At 41.7% G+C, this 26,981-nt stretch overlaps 1 protein-coding gene across 9 annotated transcripts in view; it reads left to right on the top strand.

Annotated features, from left to right (window-relative positions):
- Nucleotides 1–6,777: 6,777 nt before the first annotated feature.
- The window catches only part of CMC1 (C-X9-C motif containing 1), a 76,819-nt gene continuing 56,615 nt past the window's right edge, over nt 6,778–26,981 (top strand). For 2 of the 9 annotated variants that reach the window (XM_073810925.1, XM_033864504.1), the window contains exon 1: nt 11,163–11,228. In XM_073810925.1, the coding sequence (XP_073667026.1) occupies nt 11,178–11,228 (51 nt within the window). In that variant the 5' untranslated portion in view covers nt 11,163–11,177. Of the gene's footprint in view, nt 6,983–10,783; nt 11,080–11,122; nt 11,229–26,981 lie in introns of those variants that run through there. The other 7 variants (XM_073810927.1, XM_033864505.1, XR_012334530.1 and 4 more) reach the window with 6 other exon arrangements.

The raw sequence follows: 26,981 nt of genomic DNA on the forward strand, positions 1-26,981 counted from the left end.
CTCTAGACTCTGAGTTCCTTGAGGGTAGGGACTTCATCTTACTTCTCTTTGTTTCCCCAGGACTAGCATGGTGCATGGTACATAGTAGGTTCTCCAGTTTGGAGGAGAAATAGATAATGAATTCAGCAAGTTTGTCCTTGTCAGGTTAACAATGCAGAGCTAGTTGGTGTATGTCACTAAAGTTCTCACTGCTTATTCCCTCTAAATAAGCAAAAGAACCTTGAGATGTTTTCAGTGCAGCTAACTAGGATGTCACTGATATTTCAGACTCAGTGTACAACAAAAAGCACTACTGTTGTTTGTCAAGTTTGTCAGCTCCTGTAAAAAAGTTTCCAAAGATCATAGCATCTGCAGGAGACCAACGTAAGAGATATCCAGTGTAAGTCATGTTGTATATTATCATGATCTTTATTATTATAAGAGTCTCTGACCCCAGAGAAAATTGTGGTCTCTCTCATAGGAGGCCACCCTAAAAACGATACACAGTAAAAATAAAACATAAAACACAGAAAGCCTTCTGCAGAGGTGAGAGGTGATTTTTTCACACTTTTCTTTTCTCACCTGATAAGTGATAGGGCACACTGTTAAATCTCCTTTGAAGGGTGCTTCACATAATCTTGATTTAAACATGTTGTTACCTAGATTTCAGTCCTGAAGGCAAAGTAGCTCTGAACTACTCTGTTAAAAAAACAAGAACAAAAACAAAAAAACTGAATATAGTGCAATAATAGTTCAAAAGATCCATTTTCTAAAAGTAAAAGATACTCATCACAGTAACAATAGCTAGAATTCAGGAACAGCCTGCTTTGTGGCAGAAAGCATCAGTAAGATTTGATATAGGTCATCTAACGCTCACATCAGTCATGCAGGGATAGTCTTATTGAGAAAACTGAGGCTCAGGTGGAGAATGACTTATCAAATGGAAATTAGATGTACGAGAGGAGATGGGTAGGTCCATTCAACATGTGAATGAGTCTCTTAGCTTTCAAGTTGAACAAGAGCCAGATATGAAAGACTGCACACTGTATTATTACATTTATTAAAGTTCAAAAGCAGGCAAAACTAATAAATCCTCATAGAAGTCAAGAGAGTAGTTACTTTTGTGGGGTGGGGTTTGGATATGACGGGGTATCAGGGAACCTTCTAGATGATGAGAAATGTTTTATATCTTGACATGGATGGTGGTTCAAAAGTATGGGCATATGTTAAAAACTCAGCTGCACAAATATTTGTGCCCTTTTCTGTATATAAGTTATATCTCAATAAAAAAAGTTAAAAAGAAGGGGAAATGGAATTAGAATTCAGCTCTGTTTAGTTCTAAAGGCCCTCTCCTTCCACTACATACTCTTTCTGCAATGTTTCAAATGTTTATGTTCAACACAGAATCTGACCCATTTTCCTGGGATAGTTCACAGAATAGTCTCACAGATACTTTAATAAACAATTGCAAGTAAGTTTATATAGCAGAAATTGCAGAGTACAGGAATGATTATGAAAGAATGATATAGTAGCTGGGACTAGTTTATAAAGAGTTTTGTGAGCTCGTTAAAGGAAATGGTTTTATTTGCACAGGGAACCACTGAAGGATTTGATATGACAAGTTTTATGATCATATTTGACTTTGAGGGTGAAATGGATTAGAGAGGATGGATGGGTGGGTGGAGGAAAGGCCTGAGGACAGAAAGCGAGGTAGAAAGCTGTTGTCATCATCTCTGCAAATGTGATCTTGGACTAAGAGTGATGACAGTGTGGTTGTAAAAGAAATAAAGGTTGAGTGGAAGTTGTGATCAGTTGGATATGGGCAATGAGGGGCGGACAGGAGCTCTGAAGTGGCTCAGAGGGCTGATCCTGAGTGAAAGGGGTCCTATTTAACCACCAGCGAAACAGGGACAAAGTATATTCCTCTGGGGAGAGGCTAACACGAGGCAGGTTGTCAGGGCTCCAGCCAAGTAATTTGGGATTCAGGGAAGAGCTGTTATGGGCTGAATTGTATCCCCACCAAATTAATATGTTGAATTCCTGAGTCCCAGTACCTCAGAATGTGACTTTATTTGGAGATATGGTCTTTCAAGAGGTAATTAAGTTAAAGGAAGTTCATTAGGGTGGGCCCTAATCCAATACGACTGGTCTCCTGATGAGAAAAGGAAATTTGGACACAGACATAGATTGAGGGAAGACCATGTGAAGACACAGGGAGAAGATAGCATCTACAGCCAGGAAGAGAGGCCTCAGCAGAAGCCAACCCTGCCAGCACCTTGATCTTGGGCTTCTAGCCTCCAACTGTAAGAATATAAATGTCTGTTGTTTAAGCCACCCAGCCTGTGGTACTTTGTAATGGCAGCCCTAGTGAATAGTACAAGTACCAACCTGGACTTCAGGCCATTCAAATCGGAGAGGGCACAGGCTGTGGTGTTCTGGGAGCTAAATCACAGCTCAGAAAGCAGACAGGGCCACCAGCGACCCTCAGATAGAGATCCTCTAACCAAGAACTAGTTCCAAAGTCTGTCTACTGGTAGGAACAGGGCTTCTAATATTCTTCCAAATTTAATTCTCAATGGCTCAAAGATCGGGCAGAGCAGAGCTATAGGTGGATTAAAAAGTATGGTCTTTCATGGAAACAACCTAAATGTCCATCAACAGATTAATGGATAAAGAAGATGTGGTACATATATACAATGGAATACCACTCAGCCATAAAAAAGGAAATAATGCCATTTGCAGCAACATAGATGAAACTAGAGATTGTCATACTAAGTGAAGTAAGTCAGAAAGAGAAAGACAAATACCGTATGATACCACTTATATGTAGGATCTAAAATATGACACAAATGAACCTACGTGCAAAACAGAAACAGAATCACAGACATAGAGAACAGACTGGTGGTTGCCAAGGGGGAGTGTGTTGGGGGAGGGATGGAGTAGGAGTTTGGGGTTAGCAGATGTATGCTACTATATATGGAATGGATAAACAACAAGGTCCTACTGATAGCACAGAGAACTGTATTCAGTATCCTATGATAAACCATAATGGAGAAGAATATTAAAAGAGAATGTATAACTGAATCACTTTGCTGTATAGCAGAAATTAAAACAATGTTGTAAATCAACTGTACTTCAATTAAAAAAAATCACACACACAAAAAGGTATCGTCTTTGATTCAGAAGCTAGGCGGAGTTAGAAGCAAGCCAGGGCTGACTAACCATTTCAATTTCAAAACAATAACTGGATTTCAACTTAGAGCAAAAAGGAATGCTAGGGCTTCCCTGGTGGCGCAGTGGTTGAGAGTCCGCCTGCCGATGCAGGGGATGCGGGTTCATGCCCAGGTCCGGGAAGACCCCACATGCCACGGAGCGGCTGGGCCTGTGAGCCATGGCCGCTGAGCCTGCGCGTCTGGAGCCTGTGGTCCGCAACGGGAGAGGCCACAACAGTGAGAGGCCCGCGTACCGGGGGGGAAAAAAAAAAAAAAGGAATGCTAGATCCAGTCAGAATTGACTTGATAAACAAGATATTTGTTTGTACTTGCACATTCCTTGGCTATTAGACTAAAAAATAAATATATATGTATACATAAATATATGCATGTACACAGACGTTTAGTCTACACACCTCACATGCTCTGCCATGGTTCAGCTGCTGTCCTCGCTCCCTTGTGTCCTGCATCTTCTCCCTGACTTCCCCTTGGTCTCAGTATTGCTCCCCAGTAATGAGGGTCAAGGGCAGATTGACCCTCAGGAATAAATCACCATGACTTTCTCATTGGTCTGTACACATTTGTCAAGGAATGGAATCACCTGGAAATCCTTCTCGACTCCTTTTCTACTAAGTACAATTAGGAAGTATAGATTCTCCCTTTGCAATTACTCTCACACTCACCCTTTCTTTGTACATTTCACACACCTCAGTTCAGGTTATCATCTGATTCTGCCTCAACGACTGCAATAGGCTCCTTACTGTTCTGCTCAACTCCTAGCTCTCTCCGCACCCCTGAAATCTGTCCTACAGAAAAATCTTTGAAAAACATCACTTTGACTACAATGCCATTTTTCTACTTGTTAGCGTTCAGCTGCTTATAACAACACATTCAAATCCTCTGCAACCTAATGTTTAAGGCTTTGGGAATCTGGGTTTTCTAACATTTTCAGTCTTATTTATAACCATCCTCGCTTCCCCATGTTCATCAATATGGTTTCGGGCGTCGCCCACCCCTGAGCCGCAGCGCAGCCTTGAGCTCCCCCTGCGCTCCTGCTCCTGTGTCCTTCTCTCTCTTCCCTCCCTCCTTTTCCACGCCCCTTCAAGAACAGCTCGAACCCCAGACACTTCTGCTCATTCTTCTAGCATGGCAAGCCTTCTTCTCTGCCTACCCTTGCCACCCATCTTTCAAGGCCAACCTTAATTTCTCCTTATCTTTGACGTCTTTTCTAACCGTCCTGGCACTCAATCTTCTGTGACAGCAACTGTGGGGCCGTTAGGGTCTCAATGCCTGAATCCCAGGATTGTGGCTGGATAACAATTGCTGCTCATTCCCAGGACTACGGACCCTCCTCCCTCTTCTGCTCCTATGGCAGTAAGCACCCCCAAATTGTCTATTCATAGTGTGATCCCTTAGGAAATTTCTTCTGTTTTGAATTGCCAATTGCCTTTTTATGATTTAACTTAAAAGAAAATGACTTCTCTTTCCCATGCAGATTGTAAAGACTGCCCCCACACGACCTAGTTTCATATGAGGGAGGAGAGGAATGCGCTATTGTGTACCAGGCAGTGATGTGCTGTTTTTGCCAGTGCTCCTAGTGTGATGGTCTAGCAGTCTGTTGCAGGAAGAGCTTCAAGACCCAAGAAAGGAGTCTGCCTGGAGTCGGCAACAGAGACATCAATGGTTTAATGGATGAGAGAGCTTACGTGTCTGAAGCAAGGTACTGGACCAACATCCCACCGTGTATGGCAGACAGTGGGCAGGACCTGGGGCCTGGGGCAAGTACATAGGAAGGTCAGTCATGAGTAGGGTGTAGGTGAGGCAGGCACTGGCTGGGCAGGGGATGTACAGAGAGCAAGAGAACAGCCATTCTGAGTGGCCTGACCATACACTGATTTATGGGGCACACACCACCCATGATTTTACAGATATTCTTGCTTAGGATAAGGCTAAAGTAGAGAGTATTCATTTAGGTTTTTTCTTTTTTTAAGTGAGTTGATTTAAATAAAAAAACATTAAATAATAATGGTTCAAGTGATACTCAGTGATGGCAAAAACTGTGGAAGTGGTCCTTGAATGACTGAAAGAGTGTTAATGGTATTACATTTATTTCTCACAACAACCTTGCAAATTAGAAACTAAAGTCAAGAGAAGCGTTGGGACTTAGCCAACCTAGAAAGCTAACGGGTCATGAAGCAGGATTCAGGTGGAGGCATTTAGGTCTCTGATGCTTTCCAAGGATCCGCCTTTACCATGACACCCGTTTGTATAAGGAAGATTTTGTTTAACTACTTAAGTGTGTCTGACTTGTGTTTTTATACCTCACCTCATCTCCTCAAAGAGAGTTACTTTCTACATTAAATTCTTCACCTCCAGAATGAATTTGGTGTGCTTCTAAACACATTTATAAACATACCCAGTTTCCTGCCTGGCTGAGTGAAACATTAATTCTCCAGCTTGGCACCTCATTCTACAGCTGTAATAAGGGCCGTTATGCCCAAATAGGCCCTTAAACGGAAGACCTGCTGAGCAGAGACCCACTTTCCCAGCCCTGCTCCACCTCGTCAGCTTCTCTGCCAACTGACCAGGCGGAAGCAGCAGCAGGGGAGAAGGGCCTGCATGTAGGTGGGGAGGGGATCGTTTTGAAAGCTTTAAATCCCTCACAGGGAAGCAGCTGCTCCTTGTTTTTCTAACATCTGTCCCATCTGTCCCCATCCGCATCTGTCCCCATCCGCACCTCACCCTTCACCTCACCCTTCGGGGGCTGGAGCTAGCTACACCTAGATACGACAAGGGAGCCTTTCTGAAGGCTGGTTGGTGAGTGGGTATGAGCATCATTGCTACTCAGAGTTTCTTCTACTGAGAAGGGGACAGTTGGGGTTCTTGAGGACGATGGCTATCACCTTCCTTCATTTTTTTCTCACAAACATGCAGCTTTAATTGCCAGAGTGGGGATTTGTAGCATCACCCAAGTCGGTCTGTGCGCCCTGAGGGTATCATTTCACGAGACAGAGGTACCCCTAACGCCCACTTCCTAATTGTAACCTCCAGGGGTGGCACAGGCTTCCGATCGGGGGGCGGGGGGGGCGCGGAATCAGGATGCTACACACAGTGCAAGGATGCTGCACCACCTTTAAGTGCCGCTCGCCGCATTTAGCAGCGTGCTGCCCATACCCGGGTTCCCCGCCAACACTGTGCGCCTCGGGACTTAAGGACCTTATTTTTATCCAGTTATTTCCCTCTAGTATTCAGAACCGTGGCTGGAACCTAGCAGGCATGAAATAGACACTTATGAATGAATGAACGTTAACGAAGAAAAAACAAAGGAGCAGTCTGTTTCCTTTGGTTCGAAGGCGGGAGTGCAGGGAGAGGCTTGGACTTGAACCGACTCGCCCCGGGACGCGCATCCCCCGGGCACGCTACTTACAGGATGGGCCAGCAGGCACTCCCTTTGGTCCCCAGCGCGCCTGCGCGGTCCAGGCGGCCCCCCCCCCCCCGACCCCAGGCGCGCAGCGACGCGCCCTCCCCGGCCCTTCCCTCCAACAAGTCCTCTCACTCGGGTCGGGGTTGAGCGCGGGGTTAGGAGTGCGCAGGCGCAGTGGGCGGCGGAAGTCGCGACCAGGAAATCAGAGGGGTAGGGGCCGCCCAGTTTTGCGTAGGGCCCCGCGCTCCTCCTCCTGATCCCGCGTGCCGCCCACCGCATCTCACGTGGGGCCCAGCCCCGCCCCACCTGTGCGGGCGGCCACGCGGCTGCCACCTCCCGCGCGCGGACATGGCCCTCGACCCCACAGGTACGGGGCGGGAGGCGGGGGTTACGGATCCTCGGGGGCGTGCGGCGGGCGTGGGGCAGGGGGCGGGCTGGAGGTGGCGCGGCGCAGAGGCCGCCCCGCCCTCCCGCGTCCCCGGCGCCCGGCCCGCCGGCCCTCGGCGGGAGGGTTCGGGGATGGTGGTCCGACTGTGGCTTGCAGACGTTTCCCCTCTAGCGCCTGCTTCCTTGTCATCATGCTCTTTGCACAGTTTGGGGCACAGGCTCCTTTAAATATCTGTGGTCCGACTTGAACACACCGGTCAGGACGAGGGCCCGTTTCTCTGGAAAGTGTCCCCGGACTCCCGGTCCCGTCCCCTTGACTTCGGCGCGCCCTCCTGGTGCTGCGCGGCGTCAGTGCCCGCCTCCGACGCCGTCCTCAGGGGTCCCCTGCGGTATCCGGCGCGAAGGATGCTCGCAGAGTTGCGGGTCTGGGGGGAGTGCTGATTGGCTTTAGGACATTCCCTTCGTTTTATGGACGTGAAAACTCAAGGCGGTGGGAGGAGGAATGGCTTCCGACCTTTGGAGAGCAAGACGTGAAACAGCCCCTTTGGTGACTCGGGGACAAGGAAATAGACGTGTAGCTGACAAGTCTTGTGGCTGGGGGAGCCGAGTCCGGGTGGGACTCAGAATCCCACGTCCAGCCCGGGCTGCAGGCCGTGCTGCCGGCCGTGCCGCCGTTTGAGTCCTTATGGAGTAAACAGATACTTGTTGCCACCTCACTGTGTGTCGTGTCATGTTCTAGGCCCTAGGAAACTAGTGTATAGGACAGAAAGTCCCTGCTCTGTCTAGATCTTGTGTTCTAGTGGTGGAAGAAAGAAGGCAGCACCCCTCTCTCCCCGTTACACACTTTTACAGATTGTGGTAAACGTGAAGAAAATAAGTGGTGACAGAGGTAGATGGTAAAGCGAGGACCACTTTAGGTGGAAGGGTCAGTGAAGAGCACTAGGAGGAAGTGTCATGTGAATTGGCATCTGAAGGACCAGAGAAAGCAGTCCTGTAAAGAGGTAAGGAACCAGTATGCTAAGGCGCTCCAAGGTGCAAGTGCTTAAATGATTTGATTGCAGTGAGGGCCAGAGTGTGGAGGAGATCTGTCAGGAAAGATGCTGGGAAGGTAGGCAGAACCTGGATGCTGCAGGGCTTGAGCGGTGATAAGAAAGCATTTGGACTTTTCCTGATGTTATCAAAAACGTGTGGAAGGTTTTAAAGAGGGCAGTGACATAATATGATACTTTATGCCTTTACTACCCTGATAGCAGTGGTAGCATTGTAGAGGGGCCCTGAGAGGAAGGTTAAGATGTTAGCAGCAGTCCAGGCCAGATATGTTGGTATGTATTGGCCTGGGCTGGTATTAGGAAGACATGGAAAGAAAGACAAAGCTTCGGAAGATGTTTTGGAGGAGAAATTGACAGGACTTGCTGTTGAATAGAATAAGAGTGGTGAGCGAAAGGGAGGCATGAAGAGTAATTCCTAGGCTCTTGACTTCAGCTGGGTGGCTGGTGATGGTCCAGTCTAACAACATGATGCTCATTGGAAATTCAGATGAAAGCAGACATGGAAACAAAACTGGAATGGAAAGTAAGAAAGTGGACTCAGCAAGTAGGACGATTTTTTAAATATTTCTTTGTTTAAATATCAGGATACAAATGTATTGAAGTCAGCTTTTTTCTTTTTAAACTTAATTTTTGTTTAGTTCATAGGTTGAAACATAGGTTCATATTTTGATATTCCTCTTGCTTCTTACAGTACACAGTGGTATGTTTCTGAGATGAGTAGATATGCCAAATGAAGCTTATATAGCAAAATCTGTTTTCTCATTGGTTTATGTTAGGTTTTAAAAAATCTTCATACAAGTTTGATTTTCATTTGGCAGCGGCTTTTAACTAACTGCCATTTTAACAAACTGTCCATTTTTCTCAAGAAATTCTGAACCCAACAATGAAATGCAGGTTGCATACTTATATGTAGTTTTATTTAAGCAATTTTCCTTTCTGTGAATGTAGAGGCAATACCAGCACTCTTTGGAAGCTTATCAGCCATAATTACGTTCCCTATTTTCTCTTACTATTTGAGTGCAAAGAAGAAAAGCTGGAGGAGAGTCCAAAACACCCAGGGAAAGTGTGAGGGAGAGAGAAATTTAAAAAAAATACTAGTTGCTGTTTGCACTTGCAGATGTTCAGAATTACTTTGCCCAAGCCTCTGGCGGTTTAAAATAGTCCATGGGCAGTTCTAACATGCAGAGGAGAAACACAGCTCTGAAATCTCCCAGGTTTATTGACTTGATCTTCAGCTTTGTTTTCTTATCAGCCTAATCTCCCTGCTCCTAGGGAAGTTCTCCCTACATCTGTAGCTGTAAACAGGACCTTCGATCACATAGTAATGATTCAAGAAATATACAGTATAGTTCATTCTCCTATAAAAGGACTTAAGCAGTTAGTCTTATTCCAAGTTATAACTTTACCAATTTATAACTCTTTCTGCAAGTATTGTATTTATTTTAAAACTCCAGTCAAGCTTAGGTGATTGAAATTTTAGAGGTTGTTTATTGATCACCTATAGAAAGGGTGTTACAAGTGGTGCTTGTTGAAGCAGAATTTCCAGAAAGGTAGAATGATTACTTAGGCTAATACAAAGTGAATATGTGTTGAAGATTTTCTTCAACTCAGTAATTAGTAAGGGAACCAGTAAAATGTAAAAAACACTCCAGAAAGCATTGAGAAGGTAGATGCTAGAATATGTCATAGATTGTTGGCTTAGATAAAAGCTGGTTAATTTAAATAGGACCATAAACTGTCATTTTGGGCATTATCTTTCCCACTGGTCAGATATTATTTCTATCTCTGTTGGATAAAGTTCTAGAATTTAACCTCTGCCCCTAACGAGTTGTAAAATAGCCCAGTCATGGGAAGTCCAGCCCAGTGCTGTCCTGAAAGGACACCCAGTTAAGCCTTTGCTGCTTCCAGAGTCCAGAGAAATCATCTGACATGATTATATTCCCAGATGACAACTCACAGGAACCTGGGCCTGAGAAGTTTGATTTCTTACTTTTTCTAACAACTGGAAGAGATTCTCTTCTCCTCTGTTTTTCTTCTACCTTTTCCTCTTTGAGCAGGGTAGGAAGTTTCCCTGCCCCGTCTATTAGGGTGGATTCACAGTGGGGGCAGCAGGAGAGAATTTCCCTTAAGTGTGTGCGTGTGTCTCCCTTCATGGGTGTTTTCTTCCAGAAGTCTAATAAGGGGAAGAACGTGGGGAAGAATAAGGGGAATCCGTGAGTAAGATGTGTGTATCTTGGGAGGATGGCATTATGGCGGCTCTTGGAATACTTAGGTTGCATGGGTTCTTTTAGTGGTTCCCAAGGAGATGGAGGTAGATGAGCTTTAGGTATACCAGCACACTCAGTCACTGGAAGATTCTGCTTTTCAAGTTAGACATCTAAACGGTTGGGAGAATCTTTTTTTTTTTCTTTTTCTGAGCATTGTGTGATTAATATGGAAAAATACTATAATGTAGTTGATTAGAAAATTTTTTATTTTATTGCTTCTGTGTTTTCACAGTATCTGGTTACACACAAATTATATTCAAGTTGAGAGCTAAAAATCTGACTCCCACGTTTTATGTATTGCTAAGCTCAAATCATGTTTGCACTAGAAAATATATTGCTTTTGTCTCATTAGATTAACAACCTGAAACTGTTCTCTGAAATTTATTTATTTCGGCACGTGGGATCTTCGTTGCGGCATGCGGGATCTTTCATTGCGGCGAGCAGGCTCTAGAGCACATGGGCTCAGTAGTTGTGGCCCACGAGCTTAGTTGCCTGACCAGGGATCTAACCCAAGTCCCCTGCATTGGAAGGCGGATTCTTAACCACTGGACTGCCAGGGAAGTCCTCTGTTCTCCGAAATTTAAAAACGCTGGCATTAGCAGAGAGCACAGGAAAGAGAGAAGCATTGAAGTCAAAGAGGGATGTTTTTGGAGGCCCCGTGGGGTTTGGACTGTGATCATGCAATGTCTCCTAATCCCATTGGTGGAGTTTGAATTTTATCCAAGAATAACAGGAAGACACTGCAAGTGCAAGAGTGACAGGTAGAACTTTCCTTCATTGTGTGTTGATCTGACTTTTTTTCAGAGCCCAAGCGAGATCTCAGCTGAACCATCTGCATTGGGGCATCACACCTGGAGGCATGGGAGGTCCGTCCCTCGTGGGTGGTTGTAATTTTGACCACCCGGCCAAGGTCTTGTCCCATTTCTTTGCTATGTTTTTTCCTCTCTTGTAATTAATAAGTAATTGAGCCTCCATTGATTTTTGCCTGATTCAGTCTTTCCTATGATGGTTACAGAATGATGGTTTTCTACCTCCAGTGCTCTCTCCACGTTTATTAGATGGTTGTTGACATTTTGCTGTAGACAAGAAACTTACAGATTTGTTACTGGTGTGGACTCATGAATTTCTATCTTCTCCATGGTTCATCATTTGTTACCATGTGTAATTATTTTGGTACTCACGTTTTCTCAGATTTGGCCAGTGAGAGTTCGTTCAAACCAGCTTCTGGGTCCTTGGGATGTGCTCCCATCATTTTTTGAGCATTTCCTTTTTTTTTTCTCACACAAGATATCTCTGGCTTCTGTAGGGCCTCCCCTGGCCCAGCCATAGAATTACTCATTTCTCAGACAAGCTGTGGTTCCTTTACTTGGGCACGGTATTGAGGAACGAGATTCGGGCACTTGGGCACCACTTGGGTGTTTAATGTGCAGATCATTTATTCATGGAGTGTTCTTAGGAAAAACCTGCCAGGGAGGGAGGGGAACAGGAGCAGGAGGGGAGGAGGCTGAGTAAGGGTGTGCTGCAGGGCTTGTCCTGCTTTGGAGGCAAGGGAACTGGGCTTTGTGATGCCTGTCAGCCCAGGCCTGCTGCAGGGGTAGGGGGAGGGGACCCCGAGAAGGAAAACCGCCAAGTGCTCCCATGCCCCAGGGCGGTGCTGGGAAGGTTGCAGGTGTGATGCTTCAGGTTCTCTCCTTCAGGAGGCACCTGTGTTCCCCGCCACGGGAGGGACACCAGCTCCATCCTAAAAATAACTTATGTGAGTGTTAGGAACCTTAGTTTGGGTAGTGAGAGCTTGGATCAGGTAGGCAGGTCCGGTAGGAAGGGATACCCTTGCACACATACATAAATACACATAGATGTGTGTACTGCGTCCAGGTGTAAAGTGTCTCGGGGTTGTGGTAAAAAAGTTTAAATATACCTAACATGCCAAATTGTTTTTGTTTTTCATCTAGGCCATTTGACATGCTGTTCCTTCTTTTTGGAATTTTTCCCTTTCTGCCCCACCCCCACACTTATCTAAGTCTTGTTCATTTTTTAAAAAAATTAATTTCAGAGGATGCTTTCCCTGATGGTCACCACCCTCCAGTGTTTTGCAAATTTTTTTTTAATATTTGGAATTTTAAAAACCACCAAAATATCAAATAACCTGGGTATGGAGTTTCTTTCATTCTAATCTAGAGTTTTTTCCTTGAGAAATGGAATGAAACCTATAGACGGGGTACGTCTATATGTATCACATAACTTGAGAGATGAAGAAAAATCTGATGTGAAAATGGGAATATTTCCTTGCGTGGTGACCAGTAAATGTCTTTCATATGGTTCCATACCTTTATATTAGCGAAAGGATGATTAGAAAGGATAGGCCAGTTAATTACACCTAGACTGCAAGACATTCTCCACCAGCCCCAGGAGGCACTGTACTGTTACGCATTTAGCACCGAATTGAATTTGGGAATGAGTAGGACTGACTTGTTTCAGACTTTGCCAGTAACCTCAGGTCCTTTAAGAATTCTGAATGGCATAATCTGAGATTTGAGGATGAGGGGCAGGGAGAGTAAGATGTATCAGAAGTTGAGGCTGCTTCAAGCCTTAAACTTGTATGTTTTTAAATACTTCCAGCTGGTCTCAAGGGGTTCTTGACTCAGCACGGAAAGTTCATGTTTCATTGACTTGATTAGTATGGTTATTTATCTCTAGGGGTGTTAATGCTATATTTTTAGGAAAGTCTAGGTGTATAGATGTCAAAAACGCAAGTACCTTAGACTTGATAGAAGTGGGCCACACAAAATGTGCCCAAATTTGATTCCCAAATTAACCTTCTCCCCCCACCAGCCCCCATTATACTTTTACATTCGTAAGTAAAGAGATTGAGGGAAAACATTTTTAAGAACGTGGTGTTTACTATCCTGCATTGTGATTTTGCTAAAGAACTGTTACTGGGAGGTTTTCCAGATTAAAGGATTTGTTAATTAACTAAATATGATTAATTGAAAGACAGAGTTTTAAATGTTTATGCTGCAGAATAAGGTACATCAGTGTATAAACAGTCCTTAGCATGTTGCTTGGTACATAGTAGGTGCCTGATAAGTGTTTAACAGAATGAATATCAAATGAATGAATATATTTTTTCAACTATTTGTTAGTATAATGATTATCAAATATAGAAAATTTAAATACATGTGTCATTTATTAAATAGTTTTATTGCATGTTTACTATATGCTAGGAGTTGGAGTTATGGAGGTTAATGAGACATGGTCTCTGACCTCATTATACTTAAGTTTCGTGCAGTGTTTTTTTTAAATTTTTTTAATGTCTTCCAGTCACTTAGGCTGGACAGCCAGGTGAGGGAAGGGGTCTTGGGCTATGCCCCTTAACCCTTGGGTGTCTGGCATGATACGCCTGTTTTCTTTCTTTTTAAAAATGTATTTATTTTATTTATTTTTAAAATTTTTGGCTGCGTTGGGTCTTCATTGCTGCGCGCGGGCCTTTGCTAGTTGTGGTGAGCGGGGGCTACTCTTTGTTGCGGTGCGGTGGCTTCTAGAGCACGGGCTCTAGGCGCACGGGCTCAGTAGTGGTGGCTCGCAGGCTCTAGAGTGCAGCCTCAGTAGTTGTGGTGCATGGGCTTAGTTGCTCCGTGGCATGTGGGATCTTCCCAGACCAGGGCTCGAACCCACGTCCCCTGAATTGGCAGGTGGATTCCCAACCACTGTGCTACCAGGGAAGTCCCGTGCAGTGGTTCTTAATCTAGAATCTGATATTGGAATTATTTGGGGAGCTTTTAAAAATACCAATGCCTGGGTGTTACCCCAGCATCTCTGTTTTAACTGGTCTAGGGTGGGACCCAGACATCACAATTTTTAAAAGCCCTCTCAGGTGTGGTTGTTAGATGCAGCCAGAATCAAAAACTTCTGGTACCAAACCCTGTCTTAGTCTGCTTGAGCTGCCATAATAACATTCCATAGACTTGGTGGCTTAAACAGTGAACATTTATTTTCTCGCAGTTTGGGAGGCTGGGAGTTCGAAGTCAAGGTGCAGACCGATTTGGCTACTGGTTCTTCCCCTTCTTTACAAGGCCACCTATCAGATTAGGGCTATACCCATATGAGCTCATTTAACTTTAATCACCTCTCCAGCTACAGTCATTTTGGGTTTAGGGCTTCGACATGAAAATGGTGGTGGTGGGGACACAGTTCAGTCTGTAGCAACCATTGATCTAGCAGGAGAAGATTTCGTAGGTAGTGTGCTGTGCTGTGTTCTAAGTCCACGTGTGATTAGAGCCATAGCATTTGTGCATGAAACACCGTGGGGTTAGAGGGTGGAGAATTCGCTTTCAGGTGCTGGGGTCAGGGAGCACTTTGGGTAGAACAAGAGTTGAGTGTGATGTTAAATAAGTAAACTTTGATAAGGAAATAAGAGGTAGGAGATGGAAAATAAAGACAGAAGATTGAGCTTGAGTTTGACTTGACTAGTGATTTGCTGGGTGATGATGCAAGATTGCTTTGAGCTTTGTAAGCCTCAGGTTCATAACGCCTGCTCCTGCCTGTGATGGCGTTTGTAAAATGATCCCTTCTGCCACCACTTTTTCCTTTCTTCTGAAAATATTTATTGTGCTTTTTCTGTGTACTATATAAATCTAAGCTGGCTTTTTTTTTAAGCTAAGAAGGAGAATATAACCACTGGGGTGGCAGAATAAAGATTTAAACTATACATTTTTTTTTTTTTTTTTTTTTTTGGCCGTACGCGGGCCTTTCACTGTTGTGGCCTCTCCCGTTGCTGAGCACAGGATCCGAACGCGCAGGCTCAGCGGCCATGGCTCACGGGCCCAGCCGCTCTGTGGCATGTGGAATCTTCCCGGACTGGGGCACCAACCCGTGTCCCCTGCATCGGCAGGTGGACTCTCAACCACTGCGCCACCAGGGAAGCCCTAAACTATAGAAATTTTAAGTTGAAATTCTGATGCTGGTGGGACTTGGGAATTACTAACAGGTACTTGAAAATGTGGGCCGAGTAGATTTGGAGATGTAGGCAAGCACTGAGAGCACAGCATAAAAAGTACCATTTTTAAGGTGGAGCCTTGTGGGATTGCCGCGGGAGGAGTAGGAGCAGAGCTTACCTAGGGAGTGTTTATACTTTTTTCAGTGTTACCATAGTTCAGAATATTTTTGAGACTCCTTTAGAGTTTGCTTTCAGCCTCTACAGTACACATATCTTAATTATTTATCTTAATATCCTCATTTTGATAAATTTTTGTTCTGAAGGTGAACTTGAATTTCAGCCAAGGTTAGCCAGAGGCAGTCTGGTGAAGGTGGTAGGAAGAAAGTTGTATTGTGGAACTGGTTTTAACTCAGAACTCAGACTGGCTCTGTAGGCTATCCTGAGAAAGATGTGAGTGATTTAAGCAAGGATTGAATCTTTGAAATAAGTAAATAAGGTCTCAATATAAAAATAATTCCCTTGCTGTGTTATCAAAGTGGTCCATGTGTTTTGTTAAATTTTATGAACTATTACAAGGTGGAGGGGAAGAACTGGTAGAGCTAGTGTGGCCAGAGGCATTGAGGAGCATTCGTAAGGATGCAAGTAGCCCACTGTGTTCCAGACGGACACCGGAGGGAAAATAAATCAGGGGTGTGTTGCTGGGAGGCCCAGGCATGCTGTCATTTATTCCTTCTGTTTCCTGTAATAACACGGCTGATTTTCTATTAGGTATCAATGGGAGATTGTGCTTGTAGCAAAAGGCAGTCTTGAAGTTTTACCAAATAAAGTAAATGTGAAGCCTTTTCATTTAAGACATTACGGCCACAATGGAGATTGCAGTGCTTTTCTAAAATTGGCATGTCTTCTTGCATAAGTCGATTTCCTGCTTTGGTATACTTTTAGTCTTGTCCCTTTCTGGCCTCATCTTGGTTAAAGTAATGTGGGTGGAAGAGGAAGTTTTCACACCTAGCAATCTGCAGAATCTGAGGTCCAAGAAATAGGTGCTTTGGGGAAATGGGCACATGTGGTGTGAACGAGGTGGTTACTACCAGTGGAAGCTGATAGGACAGAGGAGTACAAATGTAGCACAATGATTGTGGGAAGTCCGTGGTGTGTGACCCAGAAGCAGAGCAGAAATAGGCACATCTGCTTCATTGATGTGCTTTCTGGGTTTTGTAAGTTTGAGCTTATAAAAAGATTCTGTTGTTACTGACTGACCTGATATTTGATGTTTATTCTCTGTGAAGGTACTTTTCAGCCAACTGACAAATCAGTCCTTTTGCTTTTTTTTTAAAAAAATAATTTTCTCCATGGTCAGAATCATTTAGCTTTACTTTCTGATCAAGAAATGTGAAGTTTTGAATTTTGCTTGTTCAAAACGATGCTTCTGAAACCAACAATCTTCTTGTCCAAGGGTTCTTTCAGGCTTCACCGTGACTTTGGAAGCTCACGGGACCTTGTTTGCTGAAGTCCTCTGAAATAGGCCACTGCCCCAGGTGAGGGGTCGGGTTGTGGAAGAAGATTTGGGGCCTGCCCTTTTATCAGAGGCCTGGGTTATATCCCCTCTGTGAGTCTCCATTTTATGTGCAAAACAGAATCCAGATACTTAACCTGAGGGGCCTTTAAGAAGACTAAAGGGTGTTCCTGGCCTTCATCTTGAGGTTTCATAGCCAGAGGCTGCTGGACTGTTAGGGGGAAAATCTTTCCTGCTATGGATTTTCTTTGTTTTGTCAATTCAAGTGTGGCTTGAAGGGAAGACGGTGGGAAAGGGACACTGATCTTCCCTGTTTTTGTTTTCCCAGTCTCCATACCCCTGCCCACCCACCCCTTTTTCATATTACACTGTCGCTGTAGAAGTGGGTATGACCGAGCTGGCAGACACAGGGAAGTCTGGTTGGGGCATCAGTGTCTTTGAGCACTGAGACCGGAGTCCTCCCGGGCTCCTGGTGTGAAGCACGCAGTGCAAAGCTACCAGTGGAGAGCTCTGGTCCTGCTGTATTGTACACAATGCTATCTGCCTGGGCCCTTCATTTGGAGACTCTTGGTAGCTGGTATAGAAGAGGGACTTAAAGTAGAAACCATTGCTAATAAGAACAGTTTTGCACATTTACTACAAACATTTTTCTTATTTTTCCTCCAGTAAACAGTAGCATGGAAATGTCTGCGGGAACAAGTAAGTGCAGCTAGGAGGTTCCAAAAAAGACAAAAAAAGTGGCATTATCTAAATAACAATTAAATTAATTAAATTAGAACATTTTCAGTGTTGAAAAGGCATTCCTTGCCCTTCCGGTGGTGTCACTTCTTCCCAGTGGAAGATTCTGTGATGCTCTGAGTTGCGTCACTGTTATTTTTGTGGATTCATGACAAGTGCTGCTGTCATTTGCCTTGTAATTGAGGATGGCATGTTGCAGGAACACGTGAGCCCCAGAGCAAAGTCTGAACTAACAATGTCAGCTAGTGAAAAAGGTGAAAATTGACTTTCAGATGATGATAGAATGTTGAGAAGTTAGAGCTTTGGAAATTTTCCCTGGTGGTGTTATCCTGATTCTTCATCTCAGTATAAATTCATGTGACTATAGAGTAGCAAATTCTCAAAATTTGATTTTTTTGTAGGCTTTGGTGCAAATGTATAACATATGCATCATATTGACATTGAGGGAATCACCCTGTAATTTTGTGAATAAAAAGTGCCATATCTATAATATTTGTAGTGTTGAGGGAAACTTTGAAATATGTATAAAATCATAATTAATTAAAAATTGACATTTAATGATAAGTGTGCTACCAAGTGGTATCAGAATTAATTATATATTTTTAAGTCTGTTTTTTTTGGGGGGGGGGGCGCTGCATGGCATGCAGGATCTTAGTTCTTTGATCAGGGATAGAACCTGTGCCCCCTGCAGTGGAAGCGCAGAGTCCTAACCACTGGACCTCCAGGGAACTCTCAAGTCTGTTATTTCTGATTTAACACCAAGAGTATAGAAAATCTAAAGCAATATTTATATGATTCTAGAATTTTCTTTGTCATATGTTTTAGAAGAATGATCAGAAGGAGTTCTTGCAAGCCATTTAAAAAATGTTTCTGGAGGAATATTAACCTAGAATTTATAATATAGGTAAATTTAGGTAATCAGTATTATAATTTACTTATGGAAAAAATGGTTCAGTATCACAAAGCTATGTCTTTATTCAGGGAGCTAATTTAAAAAATTAGTGCTTTATCTAAGACCACTGCAAGATGTGTAGAGAAAGAGTGGGTTCATCAGGACACATTATAGGTGAGTTGTATAGATTAAAACTGTATGAGTGAAAGGAAGAGATCACATTCTGAAATTGATTATATACAGTAGATCAGCATATCACAGTATTTCTTCTAATCTGTTCAGTAATAATACTGTCAATTACTGATGCCTAAATATGGTTTTCACTGTAGACAAGGAGAAAAGAAGTGTGTGGAGACTGCCCCAGTTTTATTGTCTTCCCTCCAAATAGATACCAGCTTTCCACTCACAGGATGTGTCACAGGCTCTTCAAATTCAGCTTGTCTACCCTGAACCACCTGGGGTTTCTTTTGTCTCCCTGTCTCAGTGAGTGGTTACATCATTTCATTTGGAGCCAGAAAACTGGGAAGCTCGCCTTGACTCATCCTGGTTCCTTAGTCCCCTCAGGTCCCACCACTCCTCCAGAGCCTCCCTCTCAATCTGTCCTTTTCTCTCCACCCATACTTGCAGTTCCTTCTGTATGCTAGTGTTCTTTTTCTCATCTTATAGCAGCTCTGGCAAAGCTAAGGAAAAGGAGAAGGCATAAATCAATAATGTAGGCCAGAGTTCAGCAATCTATACCCTGGGCAGAATCTGGTAAGGCCTGTAGGCTGTGAATGGTTAGTAACATTTTCAAAGGGTTGTTAAAAATAAATAAATAAATAAAAGGAGTATACATGACTGAGGTGGTTTGTAGCCTACAAAGCTTGAAGTATTTACACTCTGGTCCTTAACAGAAAAAGTTTGTTGACCCCCTGGCATAGGCAGTGAAAATTGGGATACAGTTATAGGTGTAGTAAAGAGCAAGAAGTCATGTGAACGTCTTCATATCATTATTTTGAAATTTTAGATGAAATGGATAGTTTCCTTGAGAAATACAAACTTACTAAAAACTGCAACTGACTCAAGAATAAATAGAAAGCCCTTAGAAAATTGTATCAGTAGTTAAAACTCTCTTTGCGTCTATCTCCCACACACATACATACTCCCAAACCCTGACTAAACCAGGTACACACACACATGTACACATATACGTGGCAGGATATTGGCTTATGTGATTGACTGTTGGGCAGGTCTGAAATGTGTAGGGCAGGGTGTCAGGAAGGGCAGCTCTGGAACTCTTGGTCATGAGCCAAAGCTATGGTCTGCAGGTGAAATTCTTTAGGAGAATCTCAAGTGCGCTCTGAAGGCTTTTCAACTGATTGAATCAGGCCTACTCAGATTTTCTAGGATGATCTTCCTAAAGTCAACTGATTAAAGATGTTGATCACATCTGCAAAATACCCTCCCAGCAACAGTTTGTGTGAATACCTGGGGACTAGCACCTCACCAAATTGACCCATAAAGCTGACCATCACAGGTGGTTTCTACCAAACTTTCAAAGGACTGGTAATAATCTTGATTTTTATACAAAGGGGTCCAGAGAATACAAAAAGAAGTCCCTAATGTATTGTTTAAATAATGTGACTTTGATACCAAAACAACACAAAGACAGGAGAGTAAAGTCACAGGCAGATCTCAACATGAGGGTAACTTCAAAAATTCTAAGCAGAATTTGAGCACTCAAGACAGGTGCTGCTGGTTACTACTCACTGTTCTTCTAAAAGACATAGACAGAATTGAAAAAGAAAGGTACAGAGCTTTCCTGATGGTTGTCTATATAGAAATTGGAGGACTTCCCTGGTGGCGCAGTGGTTAAGAATCCGCCTGCCAATGCAGGGGAAACAGGTTTGAGCCCTGGTCCGGGAAGATCCCACGTGCTGCAGAGCAACTAAGCCCGTGCACCACAACTACTGAGCCTATGTGCCACAACTGCTGAAGCTTGTGTGCCTAGAAACCACGCACCACAACGAAGAGTAGCCCCTGCTTGCCGCAACTAGATAAAGCCCGTGCGCAGCAATGAAGACCCAACGCAGCCAAAAATAAATAAATACATTTATTTAAAAAAAAAGAAATTGGAAGAGAATCTATTGGTAGAGTATTACAATTAATGAGAATTAAGTAAGGTTGTATTGGTTACAAGGGCAATATAAAAAATTTTGTTGAACCTACCTACCAGCAATAAATAATTACATATTATTTATGAAAAGATACCTTTCCTGATAGAAATAAATCTAATAAAAGATGAATAGTCTCTCGAAGGAGAAAGTTATAAAACTTCTTGTCTACTTAATTATTTAATTTCTGATAGTTAACTTGTTAAAATCACCCACTGTGAGTATAGATTCGTATCATGTTTTAATGTTAACATATTGTCAATTGAAGTAAAATATATATATATATATATATATATATACACACACACACAGTGAAATTTACAGATTGTGAGGTTTTTTTTAAAATTTATTTATGGCTGCTTTGGGTCTTCATTGCTGCATGAGGGCTTTCTCTAATTGCGGTGAGTGGGGCTACTCTTCATTGCGGTGCGCAGGCTTCTCGCTGTGGTGGAGCACGGGCTCTAGGCACGCGGGCTTCAGTAGTTGCGCACGTGGGCTTAGTTGCTGCGCGGCAGGTGGGATCTTCCCGGACCAGGGGTCGAACCCAAGTCCCCTGGGTTAGCAGGCAGATTCTTAACCACTGCGCCACCAGGGAAGCCCAGATTGTGAGTTTTGATAAATGCATATACCCCAAACAGGACATCCCTCAGAGAATATCCGTCTCAATGCCCATGGATAACTACTGTTCTGATTTTTATCATTGTAGATTAGTTTTGCATGTTCTTTTTTTTTTTCCCAACTAACTTTTGGTGTGTTTTTTAAAATTTTTATTTATTTATTTATTTATTTTGCGGTACATGGGCCTCTCACTGTTGTGCCTCTCCCGTTGCGGAGCACAGGCTCCAGACGTGCAGGCTCAGCGGCCATGGCTCACGGGCCCAGCCGCTCCACGGCATGTGGGATCGTCCCGGACCGGGGCACGAACCCGTGTCCCCTGCATCGGCAGGCGGACTCCCAACCACTACGCCACCAGGGAAGCCCAGTTTTGCATGTTCTTGAATCCTATGGTATGTACTCTTGTGCCTGGCTTCTTTTTCTCAACATAATTTTTGAGATTCACCCAAGTTGAGTAAACCAGTAGTTCATCCTTTTGTAGTGCTAAATAGTATTCAGTGGACATTTAGGTTGTTTCCAGTTTGGGGCTATCATGAATAATGCTTCTATAAACTGATTTGTACAGGTTGTTTTCTGGACATATATTTTAGTTTATCTTGGGTAAATGAACACCTAGGGAGTGGAAAATAGGCTGGGTGTATATTTAACTTTATAACTTAACAAGCAGGTTTCCAAAGAAGTTTATCATCTCACACTCCCGCCTGCATGTATGAAAGTTCCAGTTGCTCCATGTTTCTTCCTTACATTTGGTGTCATTACTGTTTTTCATTTTAGTCATTCTGGTGGGTGTGAAATGACATCATAGGTTTCATTTGCATTTTCTTAATGACTAATGATTTTGAGCACCTTTTCACGTATATATTTACAGTTTTGTGAATCTTCTTTTTGAAGTGTCCACTATAGCCTTTTGCCTCTTTTTTATTGGGTTGTTTCTATTTTTGTTATTGATAATTAGGAGTTTTTTAATATATTCTAGAGTCAAGTCCTTTGTTAGATACATATATTTTGCCCGTTTCTAATTGGATTGTTTTCTTATGGTCGAGGGTAAGCAAGTCTAAATATTCTGCAAATACATAAAGATCTTCTCCTGTGATTTCTTCTAGCAGTTTTTTTCCCTTAACTTTTTATTTTGAAATAATTACAGACTCACAGAAGTTATAAAAAATACTAATGTGTAGAGTCTCTTGTGCCCTTCACCTTGCTTCCTCCAACAGTGAAATCTTACGTAACTGTAGTACAAATATCAAAAGCAGGAAACTTGACGTTGGTACAATACTGTTAACTAGACAGTAGACCTTTTCGGTTTTCACCAGTTTTTATATACATGCATATGTTTGTGTGTATGGTTCTATGCAGTTTTACTCCATGTTCCTGTTCTTAAAGGGAAAGCATTCAGTCTTTTACCATTAAGTATAATGTTAGCTATAGATTATTTGCAGATTCTTTGTTAGATTGAAGAAGTTCCTTTCTAGTCCTAGTTTACTGAGTTTTGTTTGTTCATTTTTAATGAATAGCGTTGAATTTTATGTTTTTTTCTGCGTCAATTGATGTGATCTTATGGCTTTCCTTTTTTACACTGTTAATATGATAGATCACATTGGTTGTTTTTCAAATAGTGAACCAACCTTGCATCCTTGGAATAAAGCTCACTTGGTGTGGTGTATTTTTCTTTTTATACATTGCCAGATTTGATTTGCTAATATTTTGTTGAGGATTTTTGCATCTGTATTCATGAAGGATATTAGGGCTTTTTTTAAAAAAAATATTGATTTGCTTTTGGTATCTGAGTAATGCTGTCCTAATAAAATGTGGTGGATTCAACCAACTGCCATTGTGTAATATTGTAGTACCCATGTATTGGAAAAAGTCTGCGTATAAGTGGACCCTCCCAGTTCAAACCCGTATTGTTCAAGGGTCAACTGTATTGGTTTGAGACTTTAAATATGAGCATTTATTGCTATAAATTTCCCTGTAAGCACTGCTTCAGCTTTGTCTTACAAATTTTGATATGTTATGCTTTCATTTTTATTCAGGTCAGTGTATTCTTTTACTTCCTCTTTCGACTTATGAATTATTTAGAAGTGTGTCATTTAATTTCCAGGTGTCAGGAGGTTTTCCTGCTATCTTTCTGTTACTACTGTCTGGTTAACTCCATTCCACTTGATTTATCTGTATGGTTTCTGAATTTATTTCTTAGTTTTTTTAAGTGGTTGTTCTAAAGATTACATTATGCATACATAGCTTATCACAGTCTACTAGCATCAACATTTTATCTTTCAAATAAAATGTAGATATCTTACTACCACCGAAGTTGCTTTATCCTCTTTCCTTTATCTGGAAGTCATCTTTAATATTATCTCTATATACATTGAGAATGCTATAATTTTTGCTTCTGTCAAAAATAATTTTTAAAATTCGAGAAAAGAATAGTTTATTACATTTATTCTTTGTGTTGTCCTTTCTTCATTCCTGTTGTTCTGAGTTTCCTTTTGTTAATATTTCCTTCCTGTCTGAATAACTTCCTCTAGCCATTCTTTTACAACAGGTCTGCTGGCAAGAAATTACCTTAGCTTCCTTTCCTCTGAGTTATCTTTATTCTGTCTTCAATCCTGAAAAACATTTTTTCTGGTTATAGAATTTTTGATTGACAGGTCTTTTCTTTTAGTACTCAAAAATACTGTGACACTTCCTTCTGGCCTCTGGTTTCTGAAGAGAAAGCCTTTGTCTTTTGAATTTTTGTTCTGCTATATTTCTCTCTGATGCCTTGAAGATTTTTTTTTTGCATTTTATTTTTTTATACAGCAGTTTCTTATTAGTCATCAATTTTATACACATCAGTGTATAAATGTCAGTCCCAATCGTCCAATTCAGCACACCACCATCCCCTCCCCACCGTGGCTTTCCTCCCTTGGTGTCCATACCTTTGTTCTCTACATCTGTGTCTCAACTTCTGCCCTGCACCTTGAAGATTTTTCTTTCTCATTTTCTGAAGTATGATTATGATTTGTCTGGGTGTGTATTTCTTGAGGTTTTTAACTGTTTTCTTGAATTAATAGGTTTTTGTCTTTTGACTAGTTCGTAAAAGTGTCAGTCATTTCTTCAAATATTTTTTCAGCCCTGCATTCTTTTTACCTCTTTTTCTGAGACTGTGGTAAAATCAATGTTAGATCTTTTCTTCTTGTCTTGCAGGTTCCTGAGCCCCAGTTCATTTTTTAAAAAGCCATTTTCTATTTTATAGATTGGAAGGTTATTATTGAATTATTTTCTAGTCCTCTGACTTTTTATTATGTCATTTCCATTTGATTTTTGTATATTAATCTTGTATCTGGAAGCCTTGCTGAACTCATATACTAGTTCTAGTAACTTTTTGTAGATTCTATTGGATTTTCTATATAGACAATTATATGATCTTTGAGTAACTATGGTTTTATTTTTTCCTTTTCAATCTGGAAGCCTTTTATTTTTCTTGCCTTATTGCACTGGCTAGAACATCCAGTATAATGCTGAATAGAAATGGTAAGAGCAGACTTCTTTATCTTTTGTTCCCTGTTTTAGGAGGAAAACATTCAGTGTTTCACCATTAAATATGATATCAGCAGTGGGTTTTTCTTTAGATGCCGTTTATCCTGTTGAGGAAGTTTCCTTCTGTTCCTACTTTACTGAGGGTTTTAATTAGGAATGGATATTAGGTTTTTGTCAAATGTATTTTCTGTGGCTTGTTGTCATAACCACGTGTCTTACCTTCTTTAGTTTTTTAATATGATGAATTACATTTCTTGACTTTTGAATATTAAGTGAAGCTTGCAATCCTGGGATAGACCCCACCTAGTCATGAGGTATTATCCTTTTTTGTATTGCTGAATTCAATTTGCTCATCTTTTGTAAAGAGTTTTACATCTGTATTCATGATGGGATATTGGACTGTAGTTTTCTTTTCTTGTAATGTCTTATCAGGTTTTGGTATCAGGGTAATGCTGGCTTCAGAGCAGTTTTCTGAAAGAGTTCGTATGGAATTGATATTATTTCTTTCTTAAATGTTTGGCCACATTCACCAGTGAGGCTCTCTGGGTCTGGAATTTTTTTGTGAGAAAGCTTTTAACTACAGATTCAATTTTCTTAATAGATACAGGGCTCTGCTGGTTATATGTCCTTTTGAGTTAGGTTTGGTTATTTGTGTTTTTCAAGGAATTTGTCCACTTCATCTTCGTTGTCAAATTTATTGACCTACATTTAAAGATCACTTAAATACATTATTATTATATAAAAATGTGTATCGTTTCTGATCTTTGTGACCTCCCTTTTTTACTGGCAAGGTGGTTTATCAGTTTTAATAATGTTTTCAAAGAACCAGTTTTGGTTTCGTTGCTTTTCTTTATCATTTTGCTTGTTTATTTTGGTTTCTATTTCATTGATTTATGCTTAGGTTTTATTATTTCTTTCCTTTGCTTTGTGTTTCTTTATTCTTTTTCTAATTTCTCAAGGTGGAAGATTAAGTCATTGATTTAAGACTATCCGTTTTTTCCAATGTAAACTTTTAGTGCTATAAATTTTTCTATCAGTACTGTTTTAGCTGCCTCACACAAATTTTGATATATTTTCTTTCATTTCAAAATACTTTCTAATTTCCCTTTTCATTTCTTCCTAGACCCATGGGTTATTTTAAAGTGTGTTATTTAGTGTCCAAATGTTTGAAGATTATCAAGAGATCCTTTTGTTACTGATTTCTACTTTAAATACACCGGTGTCAGGGAACATACTTTGTATGATTTGAATTCTTTTATACTTATTAAGATTTGTTTCCTAGCCCAGACTATAGTTTATCTTGGTAAATATTCAGCTGTTATTGAGTGGAGTATTCTATAAACGTTAGGTCAAGTTAGTTGATGATGTTGTTCAAGTACTCTACAGTTTTAACATGTAAATTTAAATGTATGTTTTCTAATATGCCTTATATATTTACACTTGTACATCATGGATTCATTTTATTTGATCAGAATACATTCTCTATTACTTCTTGTGGCAGATTTTATTTTACAAAGAAGGTTACAACAGTATCTTCCCTCTCTCAGGCTCTGTGTGATGTGGCCCTCCCTCCACTGGAGTGTAGGCTGAGCCCAGTGACTTGAAATCAACATATAAGGTAGCAGGAACAAGGCTGCATGGCTTCCACAACAGGCTCAGAAAAGGCCACCTACCCACTGTACCCTGTGTAGGTGATTTGGCCTTTCCAGTCCACACATCAGATAAATATGTGAAGAAAGAAGTCTTCTTGGCAGTAAATCCTCCAGCCCCAGCTTTTGTGGCTATTGAAGTCAGGGCCTGTGGCTGGAGTCTTCCCAGATGAGCCCCAGACACAGAAGCAGAGGAGAGTCACTTCTGCTCTACCTGCCTGAACTCCTGCCCATGAGCTCCCTGTGCATACAGAAGGATTCTTGTTTTCCATCACCACATTGGATTAGTGGCTTGGTTTGTCACACTATGATAAAGATCATTTCTTTTTCGGTGGGGTTGAAAGAGAGAAACTTTTCAGTTCTTACATATCTGAAAATATCTTTAATTTCACTCTTAGTTGGCTCTGGAATTCTTGGATATAAAGTAATTCTTTCTGAGAACTTTGATGTTATTTCATCATTATCTTCTTGCATCCACATCTTGCCTGTGAAACACGATGTAAATCTGGTCCTGTTCCTCTGTGTGGTGATTTTTTTTTTCCCTTTAGAAGCTTTTAGGATTTTTGAGCTTCAGATATTTCATCAAAGTGCATTTAGGTGACCTATGATTTGTTTCTTTCTGAGAACTCATGTCTTTTTATTTGC

This window comes from Tursiops truncatus, chromosome 10 (assembly GCF_011762595.2).
Source record: "Tursiops truncatus isolate mTurTru1 chromosome 10, mTurTru1.mat.Y, whole genome shotgun sequence".
Lineage (NCBI taxonomy): Eukaryota > Metazoa > Chordata > Mammalia > Artiodactyla > Delphinidae > Tursiops > Tursiops truncatus.